Source organism: Eulemur rufifrons, chromosome 24, assembly GCF_041146395.1.
Source record: "Eulemur rufifrons isolate Redbay chromosome 24, OSU_ERuf_1, whole genome shotgun sequence".
Taxonomy (NCBI): Eukaryota; Metazoa; Chordata; class Mammalia; order Primates; family Lemuridae; genus Eulemur; species Eulemur rufifrons.
In genome coordinates, this window is record NC_091006.1 from 36,913,352 (window position 1) to 36,933,434 (window position 20,083).

The 20,083-nt window shown below is 36.1% G+C and overlaps 1 protein-coding gene and 1 non-coding gene across 2 annotated transcripts; both read right to left on the reverse strand.

Moving 5' to 3' along the window:
- Nucleotides 1–765: 765 nt before the first annotated feature.
- TMEM33 (transmembrane protein 33) lies at nucleotides 766–19,872 on the reverse strand. The gene is made up of 8 exons (XM_069458448.1): nucleotides 19,733–19,872; nucleotides 19,463–19,534; nucleotides 16,721–16,815; nucleotides 16,057–16,244; nucleotides 12,380–12,447; nucleotides 11,314–11,447; nucleotides 7,364–7,447; nucleotides 766–2,741 (listed from the first exon to the last, which is right to left on the reverse strand). The coding sequence occupies exons 2-8, from the start codon at nucleotides 19,505–19,507 to the stop codon at nucleotides 2,612–2,614; spliced, it is 744 nt and encodes a 247-aa protein (XP_069314549.1). The 5' UTR covers nucleotides 19,508–19,534; nucleotides 19,733–19,872; the 3' UTR covers nucleotides 766–2,611.
- LOC138375204 (small nucleolar RNA U13) lies at nucleotides 7,706–7,807 on the reverse strand. The gene has a single exon (XR_011231456.1). It is a non-coding gene; the product is annotated as a small nucleolar RNA U13 (small nucleolar RNA).
- Nucleotides 19,873–20,083: the final 211 nt, after the last annotated feature.

The following is a 20,083-nucleotide window of genomic DNA, read 5'->3' on the forward strand; positions in this document are numbered from 1 at the left end:
GAGCAAAATAGGTTTTGTATGAGGCTTCTATTTGTTCAAGAGGGTTTACTATTTAAAAGTAGCAGAAGAACAATGGCACTATACCACTTCTTGAAAAATTAAGTATTCTGGATGTTAAATCAACTTCTTTTAAACCTGCAAGTAAAACCAAGTTCAGCTGTGCAGTGAGAGCTACCTTCTCCTGCGACATTCATTCTATGCACCGTTACTACAGATCCTTAATGTTGATTTGATGGGTGTACATGTAACACTATCATTTCAGATGCCAAATCAGCTGGTTGCAAATATTCACAATGCAGAATTTGTAACAAGTTCATGCAAACTAAACATCTAGAAATGTTCAAATTGTAAAATTTACTTTTTCATGAGTTTAAGAGTATTTTATTTATATATTAAGCCTTCTTTTAAGAAACAAATCTGTACTTTCATTCAAACATGAGTGTATCAGAAATATAATCCTGCTGTGTGATAAAAAGCCTTGATTTAAAGCAGAATGTTTTATATTGTAATAATTTTAATGTTAAAATTCTTTTTGTTAAAACCAACATGAATTATTTTCTTTAGAGAAATTTTTTTGACTAACAGTAATTTTCAAAATAAAGAGGAAAACCTCAAACCAAAAACACACTTACGTAGATCTTTAAAAGTAAAAGACAATCATGGTAAAAACAGAGCACACAAAAAGAAAATAAAAAACGGAAAAACTGGTAAAATTCAAATAAGCTTTGTACTTTAGTTAATATTATCATTGTAGGCTTAATTTCTTACTTTGCATAAATATTCCATAGTTGTGTAAGATGTTAACTTAAGAGGAAGCTGAATAAAGGATATAAAAAACTGTACATTTTTGAAACTCTTCCGTAAAAGATAAAAAAAATTGTAGGAAAAACACCCTAATAACTTCAAAACAAACAGCTGCCAAAATTTCCTGATATAATTCAAGACTCCATTCTTAAAAACATAATTAGAAATCAGTAGTACATTTACTTAACATTGTAGTCACTTTATTGCTCTAGAAAGTTTAGTTTTTAAAACCATCAGATTACAGATATAGAGATAATGAGGTCAGCCACACACACACAAAATCAACTGCATATTATGAGCTGCTTCTCCAACTTAGTGGATAAATATTACAAAAATACAAAAATAGTTGGTTCTAGTTAAGGTATCAAGTAGAATTTTTCTTGTAATCTATCCTAAGAATATCATCTTTCTATAGATTAGGAAGTGGAACAAAACAGAAAACTGATGTTACTGTTAAGTTACTAATGAATGTATTTGAGAAATCCAAATTACATGCAGACAGAAGAAAATTGGTTACAAAACCATTGCATTACTCTGTACTAAAATTGTGCAATTTTTAAACATTTCCAATCATGCAACAGTAATGAGGATCAGAATGAATTTCATAAGAGTTGATGGGAGCTCAATGAACCGGATTTAACACATTATACAACCCAAATCACAGTTGCATACTACATCCAATTCCCCGAAATTTACCTATGCATCACAAGACTGAAACGCACACTAATTCCCCACAGCTCCTGCCCCAGTCCCATTCCCAGTCAATTTCCTTACCTATAAACCTTTCCAATTACACTTTTAAATCAGATTTCATGGATAAATATGTAATCTACAGGATACTCTTCATTATTATCTCAGAACAGACACACATATAGTCAGATGCTCAATCTTCATTTACATTCCTTTCAAACGGCATCTGAACTGCTGCAATTGTCTACGAAAATTCAAGCCTGGGAAACCGAGAAAATTGGCCATCAAGAATCTGAACTGGGTAATGCTACAAACTATACTACTACTAATAATTTATGTGTCCACATTTGTCAGGGAAGGATTTCCTATTTCAGAAATGTTACTCAATGGGTCTATGAAAGGAAAGCTGTGTTACTGGTTTCTGATATAAAATGGTTACATAACCCCAAATGTATTTATCCAGTTGGATAAAGGCTTACAGGTTAAGCCTTTTAAAAAATACTCAAAGCCACAGAAGTACTTATGGAAATAAAATTTTAGGTCATAGCAAATGATACATGTAGAATTCCTCTTATAATGGTACATCCAAAATAAACCTGTCCTAACAAAGCAGCACAAAATCAATTCAGTAACAATTTGAAGTGAAACACAGTGGGAAGCGCTTCTGTTTAAATCATTAACCAAAATTACTATAAGGAAGAATACTGTCTCAAAATTTAGTGAATTCTCATATGTTAATATTACCATAACAAACTCATGCCAAATATAAATTCAGGTTACTAACCAGGTTGAAACAAATTTTAGAGCTATCTTTACAAGAGAAATGAATGTATTTCATGATATAGGCATGACAGCATCTTAAAAAAAATGTGGTACATTTATCACTAGATACAAATTTCCTTAACCATTAGCAACACAGCATAGAAAAATTTACTCGTAATTTTTTAAGCTTGATTCAACATGCCAGGAAAATGATTATTTTTCCATTGAGATGCACTTATGTAAATTATGTAAATCGGATTGAGGTCAGTTGAACACCTGGAATTTACAACCCCTCACAGAAGTACCAGCTGCTAATAATGTTTATATTATATCTATAGCTTAACTGGATGTTCGACTACGCAACTGTTGGTGCCAATCTGCTTATAAAGGCAATGCTCTGGAGACAAAGTCTTCGCACGATCAGTGGGCAAGCGGGCTTCATGATTATGTGTTCAACAACAATCCTCAGTTCATTAAACAACGTCCTGCAAGATAAGAGTTTTCTTTCAGAAACACAAGGAAAAAGCAACATGTAGGCACACCCTGTTTCACTGCACTTCGCTTTACTGCACTCCACAGATACTGCATTTTTTTTTTTTAACAAATTGAAATTTAAAATGCTATTCCAATGAACACACAAGTAAGAAATCAGAACAGACTTACTGCTGATATGGAGAAAGTTTTAGTGGACTGAATAAAAGATCAAACCAGCCATAATATTGCCATTTTTTGACATAATGCTATTACACACTTACTGGCCTATGATATAGTGTAAAGATAACTTTTATATGCACTGGGAAACCAAAAAAATCCATGTGTCTTGCTTTATTGTGATATTCACTTTATTATGGTGGTTTGGAAACGAATTCACAGTATCTCTGAGGTTTGCCTATGATACTAAGCAAATGCTGATAAAGCAACTGACCCTAGCCATTAACGAATTTGAAGAAGTAAAAGAGGCCGGGCGTGGTGGCTCACGCCTGTAATCCTAGCACTCTGGGAGGCCGAGGTGGGCGGATCGTTTGAGCTCAGGAGTTCGAGACCAGCCTGAGCAAGAGCGAGACCCCATCTCTACTAAAAATAGAAAGAAATTATACGGACAGCTAAAAATATATATAGAAAAAATTAGCCGGGCATGGTGGTGCATGCCTGTAGTCCCAGCTACTCGGGAGGCTGAGACAGGAGGATCGCTTGAGCCCAGGAGTTTGAGGTTGCTGTGAGCTAGGCTGACGCCACGGCACTCACTCTAGCCTGGGCAACAGAGTGAGACTCTGTCAAAAAAAAAAAAAAAAAGAAGTAAAAGAAATAACTAGAATGCATTGTACAGAACACACAAAATACACACAATGAAATTCTCAAACTCAACACCTGTGTCTCTTTTTGGGTCAAAACTTTCATTTAACAAAGGCATTTAATAAATGGCTATCTCTGAGGACTGAGTTTATGGATTACCTATTTTATTTTTCTTTACAGAAGAATCACATCACATTTAACTTAGGCAAATTCAACTAGTTTTTAAAAAGAGAACAGGAGAAAATACATAATTTGGGCAATCCCACTATTTCTTTAAGTATACATATTGTCTCTCAGAGATTTCCTCATCTGTAAAATAAGAACACGTACTTCATAGAGTTGTGGTGAAGTTTACTATTATTATTGTTTTAGAGACAGAAGCTCACTCTGTTGCCCAGGCTGGAGGGCAATGCTGCAATCATAGCTCACTACAGCCTCCAACTCCTGGGCTCAAGCGATCCTCCTGCCTCAGCCTCCCAAGTAGCTAGGACAGCTGCACACCACCATGCCCAGCTAATTTTTATAATTTTTTTGTAGAGCTGGTGTCTCAGTAAGTTGCTCAAGCTGGTCTTGAACTCCTGCCTCAAGCAATCCTCCCAGCTCGGCCTCCCAAAGTGCTGGGATTACAGGCATGAGGCACTGCACCCGTCCTCAGTTGTAGTGAAGTGTAAGTGAGACAACACAGAAGATGCTCCATAAATGTTACTTCTCAGATCATTCTACTAATTAAAATGACTCTTTTTTTTTTTTTTTGTCTTCAGACTAAAGCCCAACTCCTCAACCTAACATCCAATACCCTCCACAATCTGGTCTCAATTTAATTTTCTGCCTCATTTCCTGCCACTCCCTGCCATGGCCCCTTCCATCGAGTTACGTTGCATGTTTGTGCCCAAAACAGTGTATGTACTTTGCCTTTGCCTACAAGGTACTCTTTATTACACATTGTGTACATCACATATGCATTATACGGGTTAGCATACACAAAATCATGTATACTGTAGTGTAACTTTAAGTGATTTCAGGAATCAAGGATAATTTTAACTATTCACAATTTCCACCTTATGTGCTGACTCAGCCTGCGTAAAGGTGTTAACTCCTGCTCTACCTTTCTGCACCCTGTTTTACTTTTATGGTTAGAAAAAAGAAATCTACTTTTTAAAACAAGAATCTAATATGCTTTCACACAAAGACGGGAATAAAATTTGGAAAGATGGACATGTATCCAAACACTTGCCCTTCTTGTATCTCCTATCTCTGTGACAGCACCATCACTCACAACTCTTAGGTTCCAGGCTGGAAACCTGGAGGTCTTTATCTTACTCTCCTACCCCGAGCCCTGGAATCCTAACCCCTAAATATTTTTCAAATTTGTTCCCTTTTTCCTTAATCACTGGATTAGTTCAGGCTCTGGATTACTCTAATAGTCTCCGAATTGATTTATCTTTTTCTCCTCTTAGTCAGTCTGCAATCTATCTTCTAGAATATTTCATTATGGGCGTTGCCAACTCCTCCATGTTATGCTCTTCAAAGGCCCTCCCTGCCTCCAAGTAAGATGCAAACCGTGCCAGGATCCAGTCCTTTCCACAATCTACCCTTCTGGGCACAGATCACTGTCATCTCTCTGTGCACTTCCTGAGCTCAAGTCACAGTCAACACCACTGGCTGCCGAGCACTTCCAGGCCCTCGTGTGCCAGAACTCGGGCTCATTCTTCAGAAGGAACGAGGCCTAATGGGGTCAAGAGCTCGTCTAAAGGCAAACGGCGATGTCTGTTATTGCCGGACCTGTCACTGGCACAGAGCAAGTCACAGACTTCCTTAACGCAAGGTTGATAACAGAACTTTCAGCGATGATAAAAATGCTGTTCATCTGTGCTATACAATACAGCAACACATGGCTTCTGAGCATTTCAACTGTAGTTAATGTGACTCAAGAACTGAGTTTTAAATTTTATGAATGTTAACGAGTTTAAATGACCAGATGTGGCCAGTGTGCTGCGCTGGACAACACAGCTATAAACAATCCACACTAGACATCTACGAAGGATGATACCATCAACTTGAAGGTAAATATCACAAGTGAAAATGGCACAAACTGTGGATATAGACGGCCTTAAAACCTTTAAACAAAAGAAGTGTAGTACAGAAAATGTAGTGTTACAGCCTGTTTATCAATATTTATAAGCGCAAATACTTTCCATTTCCTTCTCACTGTTTCGATTAAAATGTGTGCTTATGAGAGACCTTTGAAAATGTTGATTAGCACATTTTTGTGTTATCTTCATTCACTGCTATCCTTCCTTTCCCAGTCTACTGAAAACTAAATTTCCAGATAAACTGATATGATTTAGAGATATGTGGAGAAAATGGAAGTGGAGAAGGAAGTACAAAAGCACAGAAAAATAAATTTGCTGATGAAAAAAATGGATTTCAGGGCAGAGAAGATAATGTCTGAAATGATACATGGACCAGAAAGAAAAAAAGCAAAAAGTCATGGAATCAAGCAAAAATGAATGTTAATTTACTACCAGGGACTTGTTATATTTCAGGAAGTATTACAAAAAGACATTGTCTAAAAGAGCACAAAAACATCCTGAAAGGAGAATCAGATCATAGAATAAGGAAGATAAACTACTGAGAACTTCACAGAGTCTAAGCATTTTTAAAACACTACTTCATTTTACCCTTAGGAGGTTTCTCCTCCACCAATGAAGAAATTCAAATTTAAGTAACTTGCCTAAAGTCATACATCTACTTAATGATGGCCAGCATTCAAATTCAGTACTTCTTACAGTACTTGTGAAAATACAGAGATCGTGTTAATACATTCATTGGATTTCTGGCTGAATTGCATTAAACTTGAAAATAAAAACTATGTCAACATTAGTATCTGAGTAACATTTAGAACGCTATTAAAAACAGCTAATCAGTTTAGTTTTACTCTAGCTTTTGAGATCAGAATGCATAAGTTAGTGTACTTTGATGTATTAATTTAAGCCTCCATTCCTGAAAACTACAGTAATTTCCTAAGCTATTTCTCTGCTTCCCCATTTTTCTGCTCCAAACTATTCTGCACAAGCTATCAGAATAGTCTGATCATATCAAAACCATCATTGCCATATATCTAAAATAAAAATTCCAAACTTCTTACCCTAAAACTCAAAAAGATTTATGATATGGCTCCGACATGCCCTTCTAATCTTAGCTCCACCAACTCACCGTCAGAATCTCCAGGAGCGTCAAACAGGTCTACTCAGTGTCACTCAACTCCTGCTCCTACTGTCTCCCTACCTGAAATGCTTTTCCCTGTTCTTACTGTCTATTCAAAGGCTTTACTCCTTCCAGAACAAATTTAACCATTTTGTGAAACCTCCCTAGCTCATCTATCTTCTGGCCCAATAACCTCTCCCTTCCGTGGACTACAGTATTAACACAATAAAGCCAACATGGTAATTCACCATATATTGGCTTGTGAATCTGTTTCCTAAACTACTACTTATTATTTGACAAATGTTTTTATTTCTTCAACTAAGAAAGCTCCTTGAGAGTGGAACTTATGTCATACATAGTTTTAAATTCCCAAAGCTTTAGCAGTGCTTTAGAGGTGGTCAAGCTAACTCCAGTCTTAGTTTCTGAAAAGAAATACGAACACCTCCTCATCAACCCCAGTCAGTTCTAAGGCCTCGAATTTAAATTTACAAAAACACTGCTTCCTTCTAAATTCTAACATATTAGCTAAATAACTCTTAAGAGTTATAAACACTGTACTTTTATAATACTCTCAACAAATAAAACAGATTTAAACTAATCAGCTTACCGACAATACGGATTTCTTCTTGAGGAATATCGAAGAGTAAGGAATCTATAGTATATAAAAGGCTGGAGCAAACTTCCTTGGCCACTGAAATAAACAAATATAAGAGTGCTAAAGATACATTATCAATTCATATGCACACTCTCAAAACTTAAAGGCAATTCAGCTGGAGAATTATGTGTACCTTTGTTCATCAAATGATCACAGTCATAGCATAGCTAAATCCAAGTTATTCTTTAAAGGGAAATGAAAGAAAGTATATGATTGGTAAAGAGTAAAATATTATTGTTTAATTTTTATAAATGTATTCATGTATGTGCTACTTATGAATTTTTTCCTTTTTCACATCAAACTGGTAACGTGCCGAGGTCAAACAAGGTTTGAGGGAGGCGTATCTCAAACATGAGGGTGAAGACCAATTGTCACACTTATGAACTACAAAAGGATAAACTTTTGAAATTTTACAAAACTCAATAAATCAGAAAATGACACATAAATAATTCCATAATTGCCACAGACAATTAATGAAATCAAGTTTTAAAGCTTTGTTAAGATATAAAAAGTGGTTTATTTTATGTAAACAAAGAAACAAACCTGAATAAAATTATACTGGCTCACTGGAAAATCTGCATAGTCTACATTAATTAGTGTTCTTGGTTAAAAGTACCATTACAATATCCCAAAAGTTGTAGGTGTATATATTTACATATCTATGAAATTTCAAGTCTAGAATTCTTCCCTGAGAAAAACTATCTGGATTAAGACATTCACTGAAATAACCACGAAGACAAGGCCACAACCACCTGCTGTGGACAGCAAGGCAGGATGACTAGGCACTCTTACTGTGTTTATTCAATGGACTCCATACGCAACTACTTAAACTCTTGGTTATCAAACCATATAGGAACTTTTTTAAAAAGCAGAATATAAAACTATACATATTATTACAACCATATTTTAAAATTAATTTTGGAGGAAATATATTAAGATGCTAACTGTGGTTTTTTAAGCTAATTTTTTAGCCTTTTCTTCTAAATTGTGTGATATTACTTTCTCAAAACAAAAATAATTTACATGATTACAAACTTATGACTAAATGCCATATCCATTTTCTCCAAAAAATAACTTGACCGATTTTAACTTTTTAAAGTGCAAATATACACAATACAGAAAATATAAACAGAAAATATTCACTTAGAAAACCAGTTCCCCATCATCCAAGTTAGCATCTTCTTCAAAGTTACAGCACAATCTCTACAATACCCTTCCAGAAATTTATGTACACAAGTGTATATAATGACTAACACTAAACAGTGCTCACTTTATAACTCAATGAATCTGTCAACTCTAGGAGGGAGGTGGTATCATCATTCCCATCTATCACTCCCAAGAAACGGAGACAGAAACCCATGTCCTTAGGCATGCATATACCACCCCAAAACATAAATGGGAAACAACCAACTTCAATTACATTTGGGGATCATCCCGTATCACAACACATAACTTACATCATCCTTTTTACAGCTTCAAGTATTCCATATATGCTTCTACCATCTCAGAACAAAGTAGCGATCCCTACTAAATATTTGGGATCGCTCCAGTCTACGGTTACAAATAAAGCTATAATGATCATCCCTTTCAAGGGTAGCATATAAAGAATAGTAATGATTTAAGATTGTTTTTAATTTTATTGTTTGGGTTATATTCAAGTTACATATTTAAAGCATTAATAGCTTTTCCCATTAGGAATTAAATACAACTTTATAAGCTAATATAAATTTGAAAAAAATAATTCTCTATTGAAATACTTCCGATAAATTCTCATCTCCTTTACCATAATCTTAAAAACCAAGATAAGTTTGTACATAATAAGTGTTTAAATAAAATGTTTAAGAAGCACAATTGAATTAATGGACCAAAATGAAGTTTCTGTATGAGTTTGCATGGCATCTCAGAATTTCATCAAAATTATCTTAAGCTGACTTAAGAGGAGCATAATAAATTACTTTGGTTATTAAACAGAATCTGAAGGTTTCAGAATATAGACATCAATTACACCCATGTGAAAAATGAGTTTTGGTCTCTACCATTTTAACTTTCATCCAGTTTCACGAAACAAATCATAGAACCTGGTATGACCCTAGAGCAGGATTAAGTGACCCAAGAAACAGAAAAATGAATCAAAAACTAAGGGTGCCAAAAGTTCCTTTTAGTAATAAAAGTTTGTGTCAGGATCACAAAAGAGAGAGGAGACCAGACCTATAAATTATGGAGAAAATACTGGAATTTAGATCTTGTCCCCTTGTCCCAGATTACATCAGCCTTCTACGTGCCTTCAGCTTCCAGGCTGATAGAAGACTTTCATTAAAGTTTAGGGTGAATGCTTCAGAGCTAAATAATTTACAAATACAGCTGCATCAAATCCTGTATTCAGCATTCATGGACTGCAGGTGGAAGGATTTTAGGCATTTACGTATTTCAACTGACACTAGTTTTTAGATGAAGGAAAAAGTCTCAGAAGGCTAAGTTAATGGTCAAATCAACTAAAATCCAGGTCTATAATACCCAGTAAAAAGTCTTTCCATTCTATCATTCTAGAACTCTATTTAGATTACATTTTCTAGTTTGGGATCCCCACAACTTAAGCAACATGTGACAATCCTGGCATTCTCAGAGGAAAGCATTACTTAAAAGAATGGAACAGATAGATTTATAAGAAAATCTGTAAAACTCTGTCCTTAGTTTCGAAAGAGACTGCTAAAGGAGTAACTGTCAGGCATATGAAAACCTTACTAGCAAACCAAAGCAATGCACACGAAAAATTATAAAATACAACTGTACAATTAATAATAGTTTGTCACAAATGAGCACGTTTATGGGAAACAGGTAATACATTTTAAAGGACAATCTGGCATGGTCTATTAAACACAAAACGCACCTAATTTGTGCTCAGCAAAATCAGTTCTGGTATCTAATGTTAAAGAAAACACTGGCACATTAAGTATGAGCATGTAAAAAGTAAACTGTTTACTCCATCAATATTTGGAAAAGTAAAAATATGGAAAACCACGTTCATCACCAGGGGAATAGGTAATAAAATGTAGCACAGCCATATGATGGAACCCTACACAGCCAGTAAATGAAAGAAACCAGAACTGTGTATGCCAACACAAACAGGTAATGAAAACATACTGTACTGCGTGGAAAAAAGCAACCTTTGATGTAAAATAAAAACTAAACAAATAAACTGAACCCCACACCCATGACCTAATACGTATGTTCTACAGATCTGTGTAAGTATTTTTAAAGGACTCCACACACGCACACACATGGAACTCTTGGCCTTCTCCTGGAAGGAGAAGACAGAACTGCAAGTGGGATTTATAGTCAAGTGATATTATAGTTTTTCTTCGTAATGTCCTGTTACTTGTAAAACTAAAAATTGAAAAAGCAATCACCCAGGTAACAATGTAGATTATTTTAAAATTTAAATGCAAGAACATCACGTAGATGTCAATGCTATTTTAATGTTCTAATTTTTAAAAGGAAGGTTTTCTTTATTCGTGTGTTATAACTAAGGTACAAACAAAATAAGGAGACAATGGCGGGCAACTATTAACACAAGACCATAATTTTTTTCCCTAGTATAAGAAAAATCATCTTAACAACAGCCGAATAGACTAGAGTTTCTAAGATTCTTTCAAAGGTAGTAATTTCAAAATGTCAAACAATAAATCACAAGGAATGATAAATAAGAAAAATTCCTAGGTTCACTATGTTTTAGTTTCTCTATTACAAAATGAAAACTGTTAGACAAGGTGACTGTTAAGATCCATCTAGCTCTACATGTTGATACCTACTTCAACAGATTTAAGCAGAATAAAACTTGAATTCATATCTTTACTATGTTTACTTAGTCGTCAGCCTTCCAAAACAAATGTATTTTTTCTTACCTAAAGAGCATAAAAACTGTAGCAGGCATCAAGAATATTTCATTACAAGCAATGAATTTCAGAATATTTTGTTGATTAGCACTTAATTTGTCCAAAACAGATCTCAGCAGAGGTAAACTATTTGAACCCCTTGCCTAAAACAAAAGAAAACAAACATTAGAAATAATGAAACATTTTTCATTACTCAATTATTTTCTTTCTTTAGTTAAATAGAATACCCAAGAGGCAATACAACCAAAAGCCAATTATTTGGAAATGATGGTATAAAAGTTTACAAACTATTTAAGGACAAAATGTTAGTGTATTTTCTGCTTTGTTTTGTGTAAAGACTTAACAAAAAAATAACCTTAGTATTAAAGTACTTTTTATTCTTATTTTATTTTTCTTAAGAAACATTAGATTATTTCACCAAAACGTGGTGGTTATTTCTCTCCAATCACAACAAAATCTGACTATGCAGTAAATAAGGTTAAAATACCTGTGACTCGTAAGCTAACTAATGGTAGAAATTAGAGTCTATTGCTGTGACCAAAGAATTACAGGGAAAAAGAAAAAGGCAGAAATCTGGATATTTTAATTCAAATTTCAGCGCATATGCAGTAAATATACTTGGCACACTAAAGATAGGCTTAATGTTACAAATTAGCAATAAAAAAATTGGGGGGAAAGCACGAGCTCTAAACATTAGTGTAAAAGAGATTCAGCACACTCTAATTATCTGATATGTTAGAATTAAACACTGACAGAACAAGAGATTTCTGACAACTCATCACATTTAAGAAATAAGAATTAAAAAAAAAATAAGAGATCTATTTCAAACTTCAAAAATTGTTCCAGGGATTTGGGAATAATTTTAAGGGTAATCCTTTATCTACAAAATATAGCCATTTGTGAAACTTCAACAATAAAAATTTCTAAACTTAAAACTTTCAAATCACTAAAATATTTTTAACAAGTTTGTAAGAAATAGAGACTTTTTGTGACAAACGCCAAAATGTCTTAGAAGTCAAATTCATGTCAAAGATCTATAATCCAGGCATCAAAGAAAGAGCATAGTTTTACTTACATCAAGGACCTTTTTCGTATACGTGGCAGCGTGAAGCAAAGAGAATAACAAGACTGGAAAGATACTCACTGAAGAAAACAATTAAGGAAAACATTTAAAAGTCATCAAGTACTTTGCAAAACATGCGAGGTACCATGTCCAACACGCAGATCTCAAACGACATCTGCTAAAATAAATTTGGTGCAATGGCTTCTGTTTTACTGATACACTTTAAACCAAGTCAAGTTTTGCTAACTGCAAAGAAGTGATTTATTTCATTTTCTAAAACTCACTGTTTTTTTGATGAAAAAATTAATAGTGAAAAAAGTTGCATTTATTTGTTGGTTAGTAAAACATCATAAACATTTGCTAAATTAAATTGAAATCTAGGCCACCTCAAAGGCTTAAATATGGCTTTTAACCCCACAATGGCCTTCCTAGCCACCCTCAGCCTTCAAACACAGAAGTCGTCTTTTACAGCTGTTTTACCAATCTCAACTGCTGAGGAAAGTCTGAGGAAACGGTTTCAAGAGTGGTTCCCAAATGTTCCTCAACTAAAGAGTTTATTTCCTTCCTACCAAGACCCCATTACTGAGTTACTGTACCTATCAAGCTGTTACAATTCTGTAAATTTATAAAAATAAAAAAGACAATGTATATTTGGCTTTGCATATTGTCAATTGAAAGTCTCATCAGTTTGTTTACAGACACAAGCAGAGAATCTTTATTTTTGAGTCCAACTGTTTGGCTTTAGGCCATGAAAAAATACACAATTTTCATTCAACTTTTTGAAAAATGGAAATTGCTCTAAAGCCCCATTCTCTACCCCAATATCTGCCAGGTAGATTAAAAAAAAAAAAAACTTGTCAAGTATTTCCATAAAATGATATAGACTGTCAATCAATCATGAATGGCAAAAATACTTGTCCTAAAAATATTAGCAGTTTCTAAGAAATGAAGCATTATATTTTGCTATCCTAACTGAAGGGCTGACATGACAGGAAGTGGCTAACTGACATAACACAATCTGAGTATCAAATTCATTATAACCACAACTCATTTAGGACCCAAAGGCTCCTAGTTTCCAATCGATGAGTAAGACATAGACTTATACCCCAGTGTTAGAAGAACTCTAACTCTCTAATAACATAGTTCTCCAAATTAGTACCCTGACCAATTCTTTCCCACCATTCACAAGAATTAAGAAAAATGCCAACTTCCTGAGTGGAGATCACATATATATATATATATATATATATATAAAAGTTTTCAACTTTTTAATGAATCATAGACTCCTTTGAAATTGATAAAAGCTACAACCCCCTCCCCTAAAGTCACTGTGCAACTGCTCTTGCTTAAATAATTCAACTTGAACCTTGACACATATCCAGACTTGAAGCCTGATTCAATAAGAGGCAGTGCTGGGTAGTGAAAACAGAACCCTGAATTGGGAGCCAAGATACCTGGGTTACGCACCTGGCATGTAACTAACCTCACTTTCCTCGGCCAAGTTTCATCCTCTATCAAATGATTAAGTAGAGATCGAAGCTAAAGATCTCTAATGAGTCATTTATCTCTAACAGTCTATAGTTCATAAATCCTTGACAAAAAATTCATAATCTTAGCTTTCAAAGTTACTTTTAAACTACATATTTAGAAAAGAGATTAAAAGTCTACAATATAATCCCTACATACCTATCATTGATAAAGCAAGGACAATAGATCACTTTTGTAAGAACAAAGATCAAAACACAAGTTTGTAACATTACTGTGGGCCCACCTTGATTTATTACCATAATACCCAATTACCTTATGAATCGGATTAGCATTTCTTGCCAATTATTAGTTTGTTATTCTCACTGCTCACTACTTTCCCCTGTAAGGATTTAAGGAATATGAAAACCTTCATCTTCAACATTTCCATGAAAGAGGGGCCAGCAAATACCTGACTGTATAGAAAAGGCAGAGAGATGGTTCTCACTGGTCATGAGTGTCATCTGACGCGACCTCAGGACTCACTCAACAGTGCTGAGCACCTGACCTGTGACAGGCACTGCCCCAGAGCTCAGCATTAATGTATTCCATGTACTCTACCTTAATTATCTGGAAAACACACTTTCTGTCATTTCTATTTCTCCCTCCAAAGAAATTTTAAGCTACTAAAAGGCATAACCAAAAATCTCTGCATAACTTCCCATTATATCTCAGAAAGGCAAGAATTTTAATACTGGCGACTGCAGATCACCTCAGTGATTGTGACCAACAAATGCTAGTCAATCCAATGATATCCCAAATAGATGTGATTATCATTTACAGTTGCAGCACAATAATCATTTAGAGAGTTTTACCTAAAAATGAACAAATACAAATTATGACAGGATATTACAGACCCATGCACTGAAACATGAAAAATTTTATCCTTGCGTTTCAAACTACTTATATTACCTTGGTAAAGTAAGGAATTTAAACGGAATCTCCATATACTGTATAGATAAGTTACCCACATACAAATATTTTTAAACGATACTTCAGTGTTACTCATCCATTAATTGGAGATTAGTTGGGGCTTTTAAGTTAAAAAGGCCTTGTCAGCATTACTACTTATTACCCTGTATCCTTATCATTATATAACACAACAATTTTTTCAGAGTGCTGCAAAGATTAAATATGTCAAGTTCCCATATATTGGCAAAATGGATGCTCAAGAAATTTGTTTCCTCCTATTCTCTTTTCCTTAAGACTTACAAAAATCAATTGAAAAATTTCATACTTCACCAACATAGGTATTCTCTAAATAGGTAATAGTCTTAGAGAAATTATTTTATTGTGCTTTACATTATGTATAGTTGTACCACAGGTATTCAAAAGCTGTTAAAGCAGCACTTCTCAAAGCACAAAATAATTTCCAGAGGGAAAATCAACAGGAAAAAAAAAAATCAACAAAAAAAATTACCAAACACTGTGAACTCTTAGTTTCACAATGCACACTGGAATATCAAAGGGTCAAAGGTAAAGAATCCCATTTAAAAATGTTTAACCTAGTGTTTCCCAAATATACTGACCTGTAGACCTCTCTCATTCTTCTCCTCCTTTTTGGAATAATGCCCACTATCTTCCCACAACACACTTTTTAAATGTGAAAACGTATAAATTCCAAATGAGCTATTTAATTCTCATTAACTCCAGGGATTACCCATACGTGTCCTATCTTCTACTCTATCTACAGCAAATATTAATTTCTTTTTATTTATTAATTATCCCATTCTCTGCTGAAATAAGTTATTTCTTGGTTAATTTCTATTTGTTTCTAGCTCACTGGGAATTAAGAAAGCAAAGAAGTGAGGACCTCTATTTTTTAAAGAAAAGACATCTGGACACTTTTCCAAAGGCGATATAAATTAAAGAAAATTTTGAATATTAAAGTGAGTTCTGCATAGCCTTGCTTTGAATCTGAATTTTAAAATATCTACTCTTATAGAGAAGCTTACAAGAGGCAAGGACAACGATAGATAAAGTTTAAATTTCCCAAATCAGCTCTTCAAAGTTTAGACTTCATATTTAAGAGTCAGAAATTCTCACACATTTAAATGCAGTGCCAAAAACAAACCCAGGCTTCACGGAATGCCCTCATGGCTGAAATAATCAGAGACCTCCTGTATAGTTGGTAATCTCATTGCCAAAAAGGTAGAAAAGGATACTTGTAACGGGATAGGAATTGACAAAGATGAGTGAATACAACAGGTAGTGGCAGCTGTCTTCTAATAAAGCCTGGGCCAGGAATGCTCTGCTTAGCTGGAAGTGTGGCAACCTCTGGTGCAGCCTCAGCGCACTGGTAAGAGCATTTGCCAGCAGAGCACGCTGGTAAAAGCTCGCTGCTTCGTGCAACCTGCGAATTACCAGAGGACAGGGTATCGTGAGACATAAACAACTACCACGTCTCTTCCTCCTTTGTGAATTGCATCATAGTTGCACAACACCTAAATCATTTCATTGTCGATAGAAAAAAAGTACTTGAACTTGTTCTAAAAGCATAACTTCATGTATATGCCCAAATGAATTTCATAAAGCAGTGATTCTTCCTGTCAAGTTGAAAAAATTCAAAAAACATGGATTCATCTCATTCCCACACATCTGCTTTTTCCTCAGATTTTCAATGTGATGTTAATTTCACAAACCACAAAATACAAAATATTCCTCCAGCTGATGATAACAGTATTAGGTTATTAGTGTCTTAAGGTTGGGTCTTGTATTTTATTTGTCCCTAAGCCCTTTACAGTTTAACAGGCCTTACACCTTAAAGGCATCCCATACAAACTGACTGAACAACTGAATAGCAAACGCAGCAATGTAAACAATACATACCCAAGAAGAGGCAGAACAAACAAAGCAGAGCAGTAAACTGTGAACAAGCGAGAAAGCCACATTGCTGTGTCCAGTTTATTGGTCATCAGGAATTGCTAGGTTTAAAAAGAAAAATATTGTAGTAAACTAAGCCTGCAAATTATGCTTTTAAGGATGAAGACAGTGTAGTTTTTATTCCTATTCAAAATGCTTAACAACCTTGTAACATTGTTTTTTAGACCATTAAGTGAAAAGTCTAAGGCAATTAACTGTTTCATGTATATACTTAATGACAAGTCCAAGATCCTCCTTGTTTTGATGTGGAAAGCACAGGAAGCACTTAAAGAGAAATAAAGAAATATCAGTTGACATTTAAAAAAACAAAAAGACTTAATTAGGAAAAAAATCTGAACAAAAATTTAACTACAATTGTCTGTGTCCCTTCAACACTTAATAATGCTGGCTTCATCTATTTTAAAAGAACATTAAATAAGAACTAATTGCTCTCAAGAGAACCATAATACCTATTCTTAGAAAAAAATCTCAAATCCAAATAGGTAGGTCTCAGAGCTGAGTAAAAAGGCATCACGTAAAGCCAGTTTGGATTACATAAACCTTCTGAAGGAGAAATGTAAAACCATGGTAATAGTAACTATTGAATTCATTAGCCTTGGATGATTTGCCTACATACACAAGAGGCTGGCATACTGCAGGTGCTCAAAATACGGCTGTCAAGTATTAAATGTCACCTGCCTCTCTAATTATATGATTCTCTTTATCATCTCCAAGTACCCCCACAAGTCTTATTCTAGTTTCGGTGGCCCTAGATTCATCTTCCATATACCATTTTCTTCTCCATTTTTTTCCCATTCTGTCTTTCCCATTGTTGCTTTTTTCCCCAATATCTGTGTCCATAACCACTAAAGCAAGAACTTAAAGTCTGTTTTTTCATTAAATTGTGTCTTATATTCAAATTCTAAATTGCTTTTATATTTTTTGAGTAGGATCTACATAAACAATTTTAACATTGAGATCCAATACAAACACACGTGGGTATATAAAGTCAGCAAAGTTTTACAAACAATAAGCACCTTACTATGTGTGATGGCTTTCGACATTTTCTATTTAAATTTTTGAAAATAGCTGGTTTTCCACTAAACTGACTTCAAAGCTCACTAATAGCTGTACCTGAAGTCAAAAACATTGTTCTATGCAATTTCACTTTATTACCTTTTGAAAAATTTTGGGGAAAAATGCAAGCACATCTAAAAATTCACAGATGTTTTACTGCCTTGTCTTTTTAACAATATGCAGGTAATTTCAGAAATATGAAACCTGTGTCTGGTTCATTCTATCCAGGTCTACCATCCTGTGACTCCCCTAAATTTAAATGATTAGCAGTAATCAAGTGGAAGGATGAATCTAGCTTACTGTGCTCAGTTTCTCTACAAATATTCAAACTGTACATTAAAGTTTAAAATTTAGTTTTAGAATATTCTCTTTAAAATCTATTCGTTTAGGGTGTTTATTTTGCATGACATCACTGAGCTATGCATTTCATTTGTACAGTTTTATGTATATTACACAATAAAAAAAGTTTAAGTATACTGGTTTACATTTTTAAAAGCGAACTGCCCAACCACCATATTAATACACAGTTCAGGCAAAAAACATCACTGGCTCTTTGGGTGAAAAATTGTTGGGAACAATATATTTACAGTCTCAAAGCATCATGGCAAAGAACACTTTTTAATCACAAAAGGCGAAAAGGTTTCTTTACAATGGAGAATCAGGTGGACACCACCTTAACCAAACAATAATTTAATTCCTCACTGATGGGGTAAATCAACATAAAACGCATATTTTATATATATAAATGTATGTATATGGCACTAAGGACACAGTATCACTTAGATAACCTTTCTGACAAAATGTTTAACCTGAATCTAGTCATGAGGGGAAAAAAATTAGACAACTCCAATTTGAGGAGCATTCTGCAAAACCAGTAAAGACTCTTGAAAGCTATTGGTGTCTTGAAAGACAAAAAAGGGAGGGAGAGGTAAGGAACTGTTCTAGACGAAAACAGACTAGGGAGAAACGACTGGTAAATTCAATGCGTGTTTTGTGATTGAATCCGGGATGCGAAAGCAGCTTGGAAGGACAATTACGGGACTTTGAACATGGAATGTACATTAGGTAATATTTCCCAAATGTGGTGACTGCAATGTGGTCATGCAGAAGAATACTTAAGTATTTATGGATTAAAAACTAGAGGGCACTAATGCTCCGGGTACTGATAACTAGTTAGCTCCAGATCGGCATCTTAATAATAAAAAAAGTACAAAAGCGTTAATATTTCTCTCCATCAAGAAGAACAAAGTTAAGAAAAAAGACCGCTCCCTTTGCGTAACTTCGCTATAGTGGCACAAAGCGGGCAGAGACGCTGGGCCAGCGCGAGCGCCCGCGCGGGGCTGTCACCGCACACCTGCGGGTGGCACCTTGCAGCGCGGGGCCCGGAACAATCGGAGACCGAGGTGTGCGGAGAGGGAAAAGGGCCCAACTTCCCCGGCACACAGGTGAGGGCAACCTGCTCCCGACCAGCCTGCGGTCGCCCCGGAAACGAACCTGTGACCCCTCACGACCTCTTCCCCGCCCTCCGCCGCCACTCACTGCCCCAGCCCAGCGCGCCCCGGGCTCGGGACCGCCTCGCGACCCGCCCGCACGACTCCCCGCTTCCTCCCGCACACCGAGCCGGGCACTCACCACGGCGCCCGCCCCTTGCGGGCCGTTCGGGGTCGTCTCCGCCATGAGGAACTCGCACAAGCGTCTGCGACGCTTCAGTCGCGAAGAGAGAAGAGAAAAGGGACAGAGCGTCAGCGCCGGGGCCACGACCGGGGTAACCGGCTTCCCCGTCTCGTGCCACGCGCAGGCCCGCCGCGCCCTGACGGAACTCCGAGCCCGCGCCGGGAAAGGGCCCCGCTCGCGCCGGTGCAGCCGGCGGGACCGAGGGCGCCTGCGGCGGCCGGGAAGTACCTGTTCCGCACCGCCGAGATCAAAGTGCGGTTTCTAGAAAGACCGGAACGGAGGAGGAGCTTCGCTCGGAGGCCCTCAATAACGCCGCCTGCTCCAGGTTCCTGCCGGACCCGGAAGTGCTCCTTTCATTTCCGGGGGGAAGAGGCGGTGACTGAGGAGCAATCGGGGCGGTGCGCTGAGGCATGACGGGAAGTGTAGTTTTTCCCCGCGTGTCGGCTGCACCTGCCCTGCAAGCCCACTGGCTCCGGGAACTCGTAAGTGAGCTGGCCAGGCGACTTTTGCCTCAGCTCCGGCTCACAAGATGATCCCCGCTCCCCATTTCCAAGCCATGACCTCTCTCTGCTCCCCGAT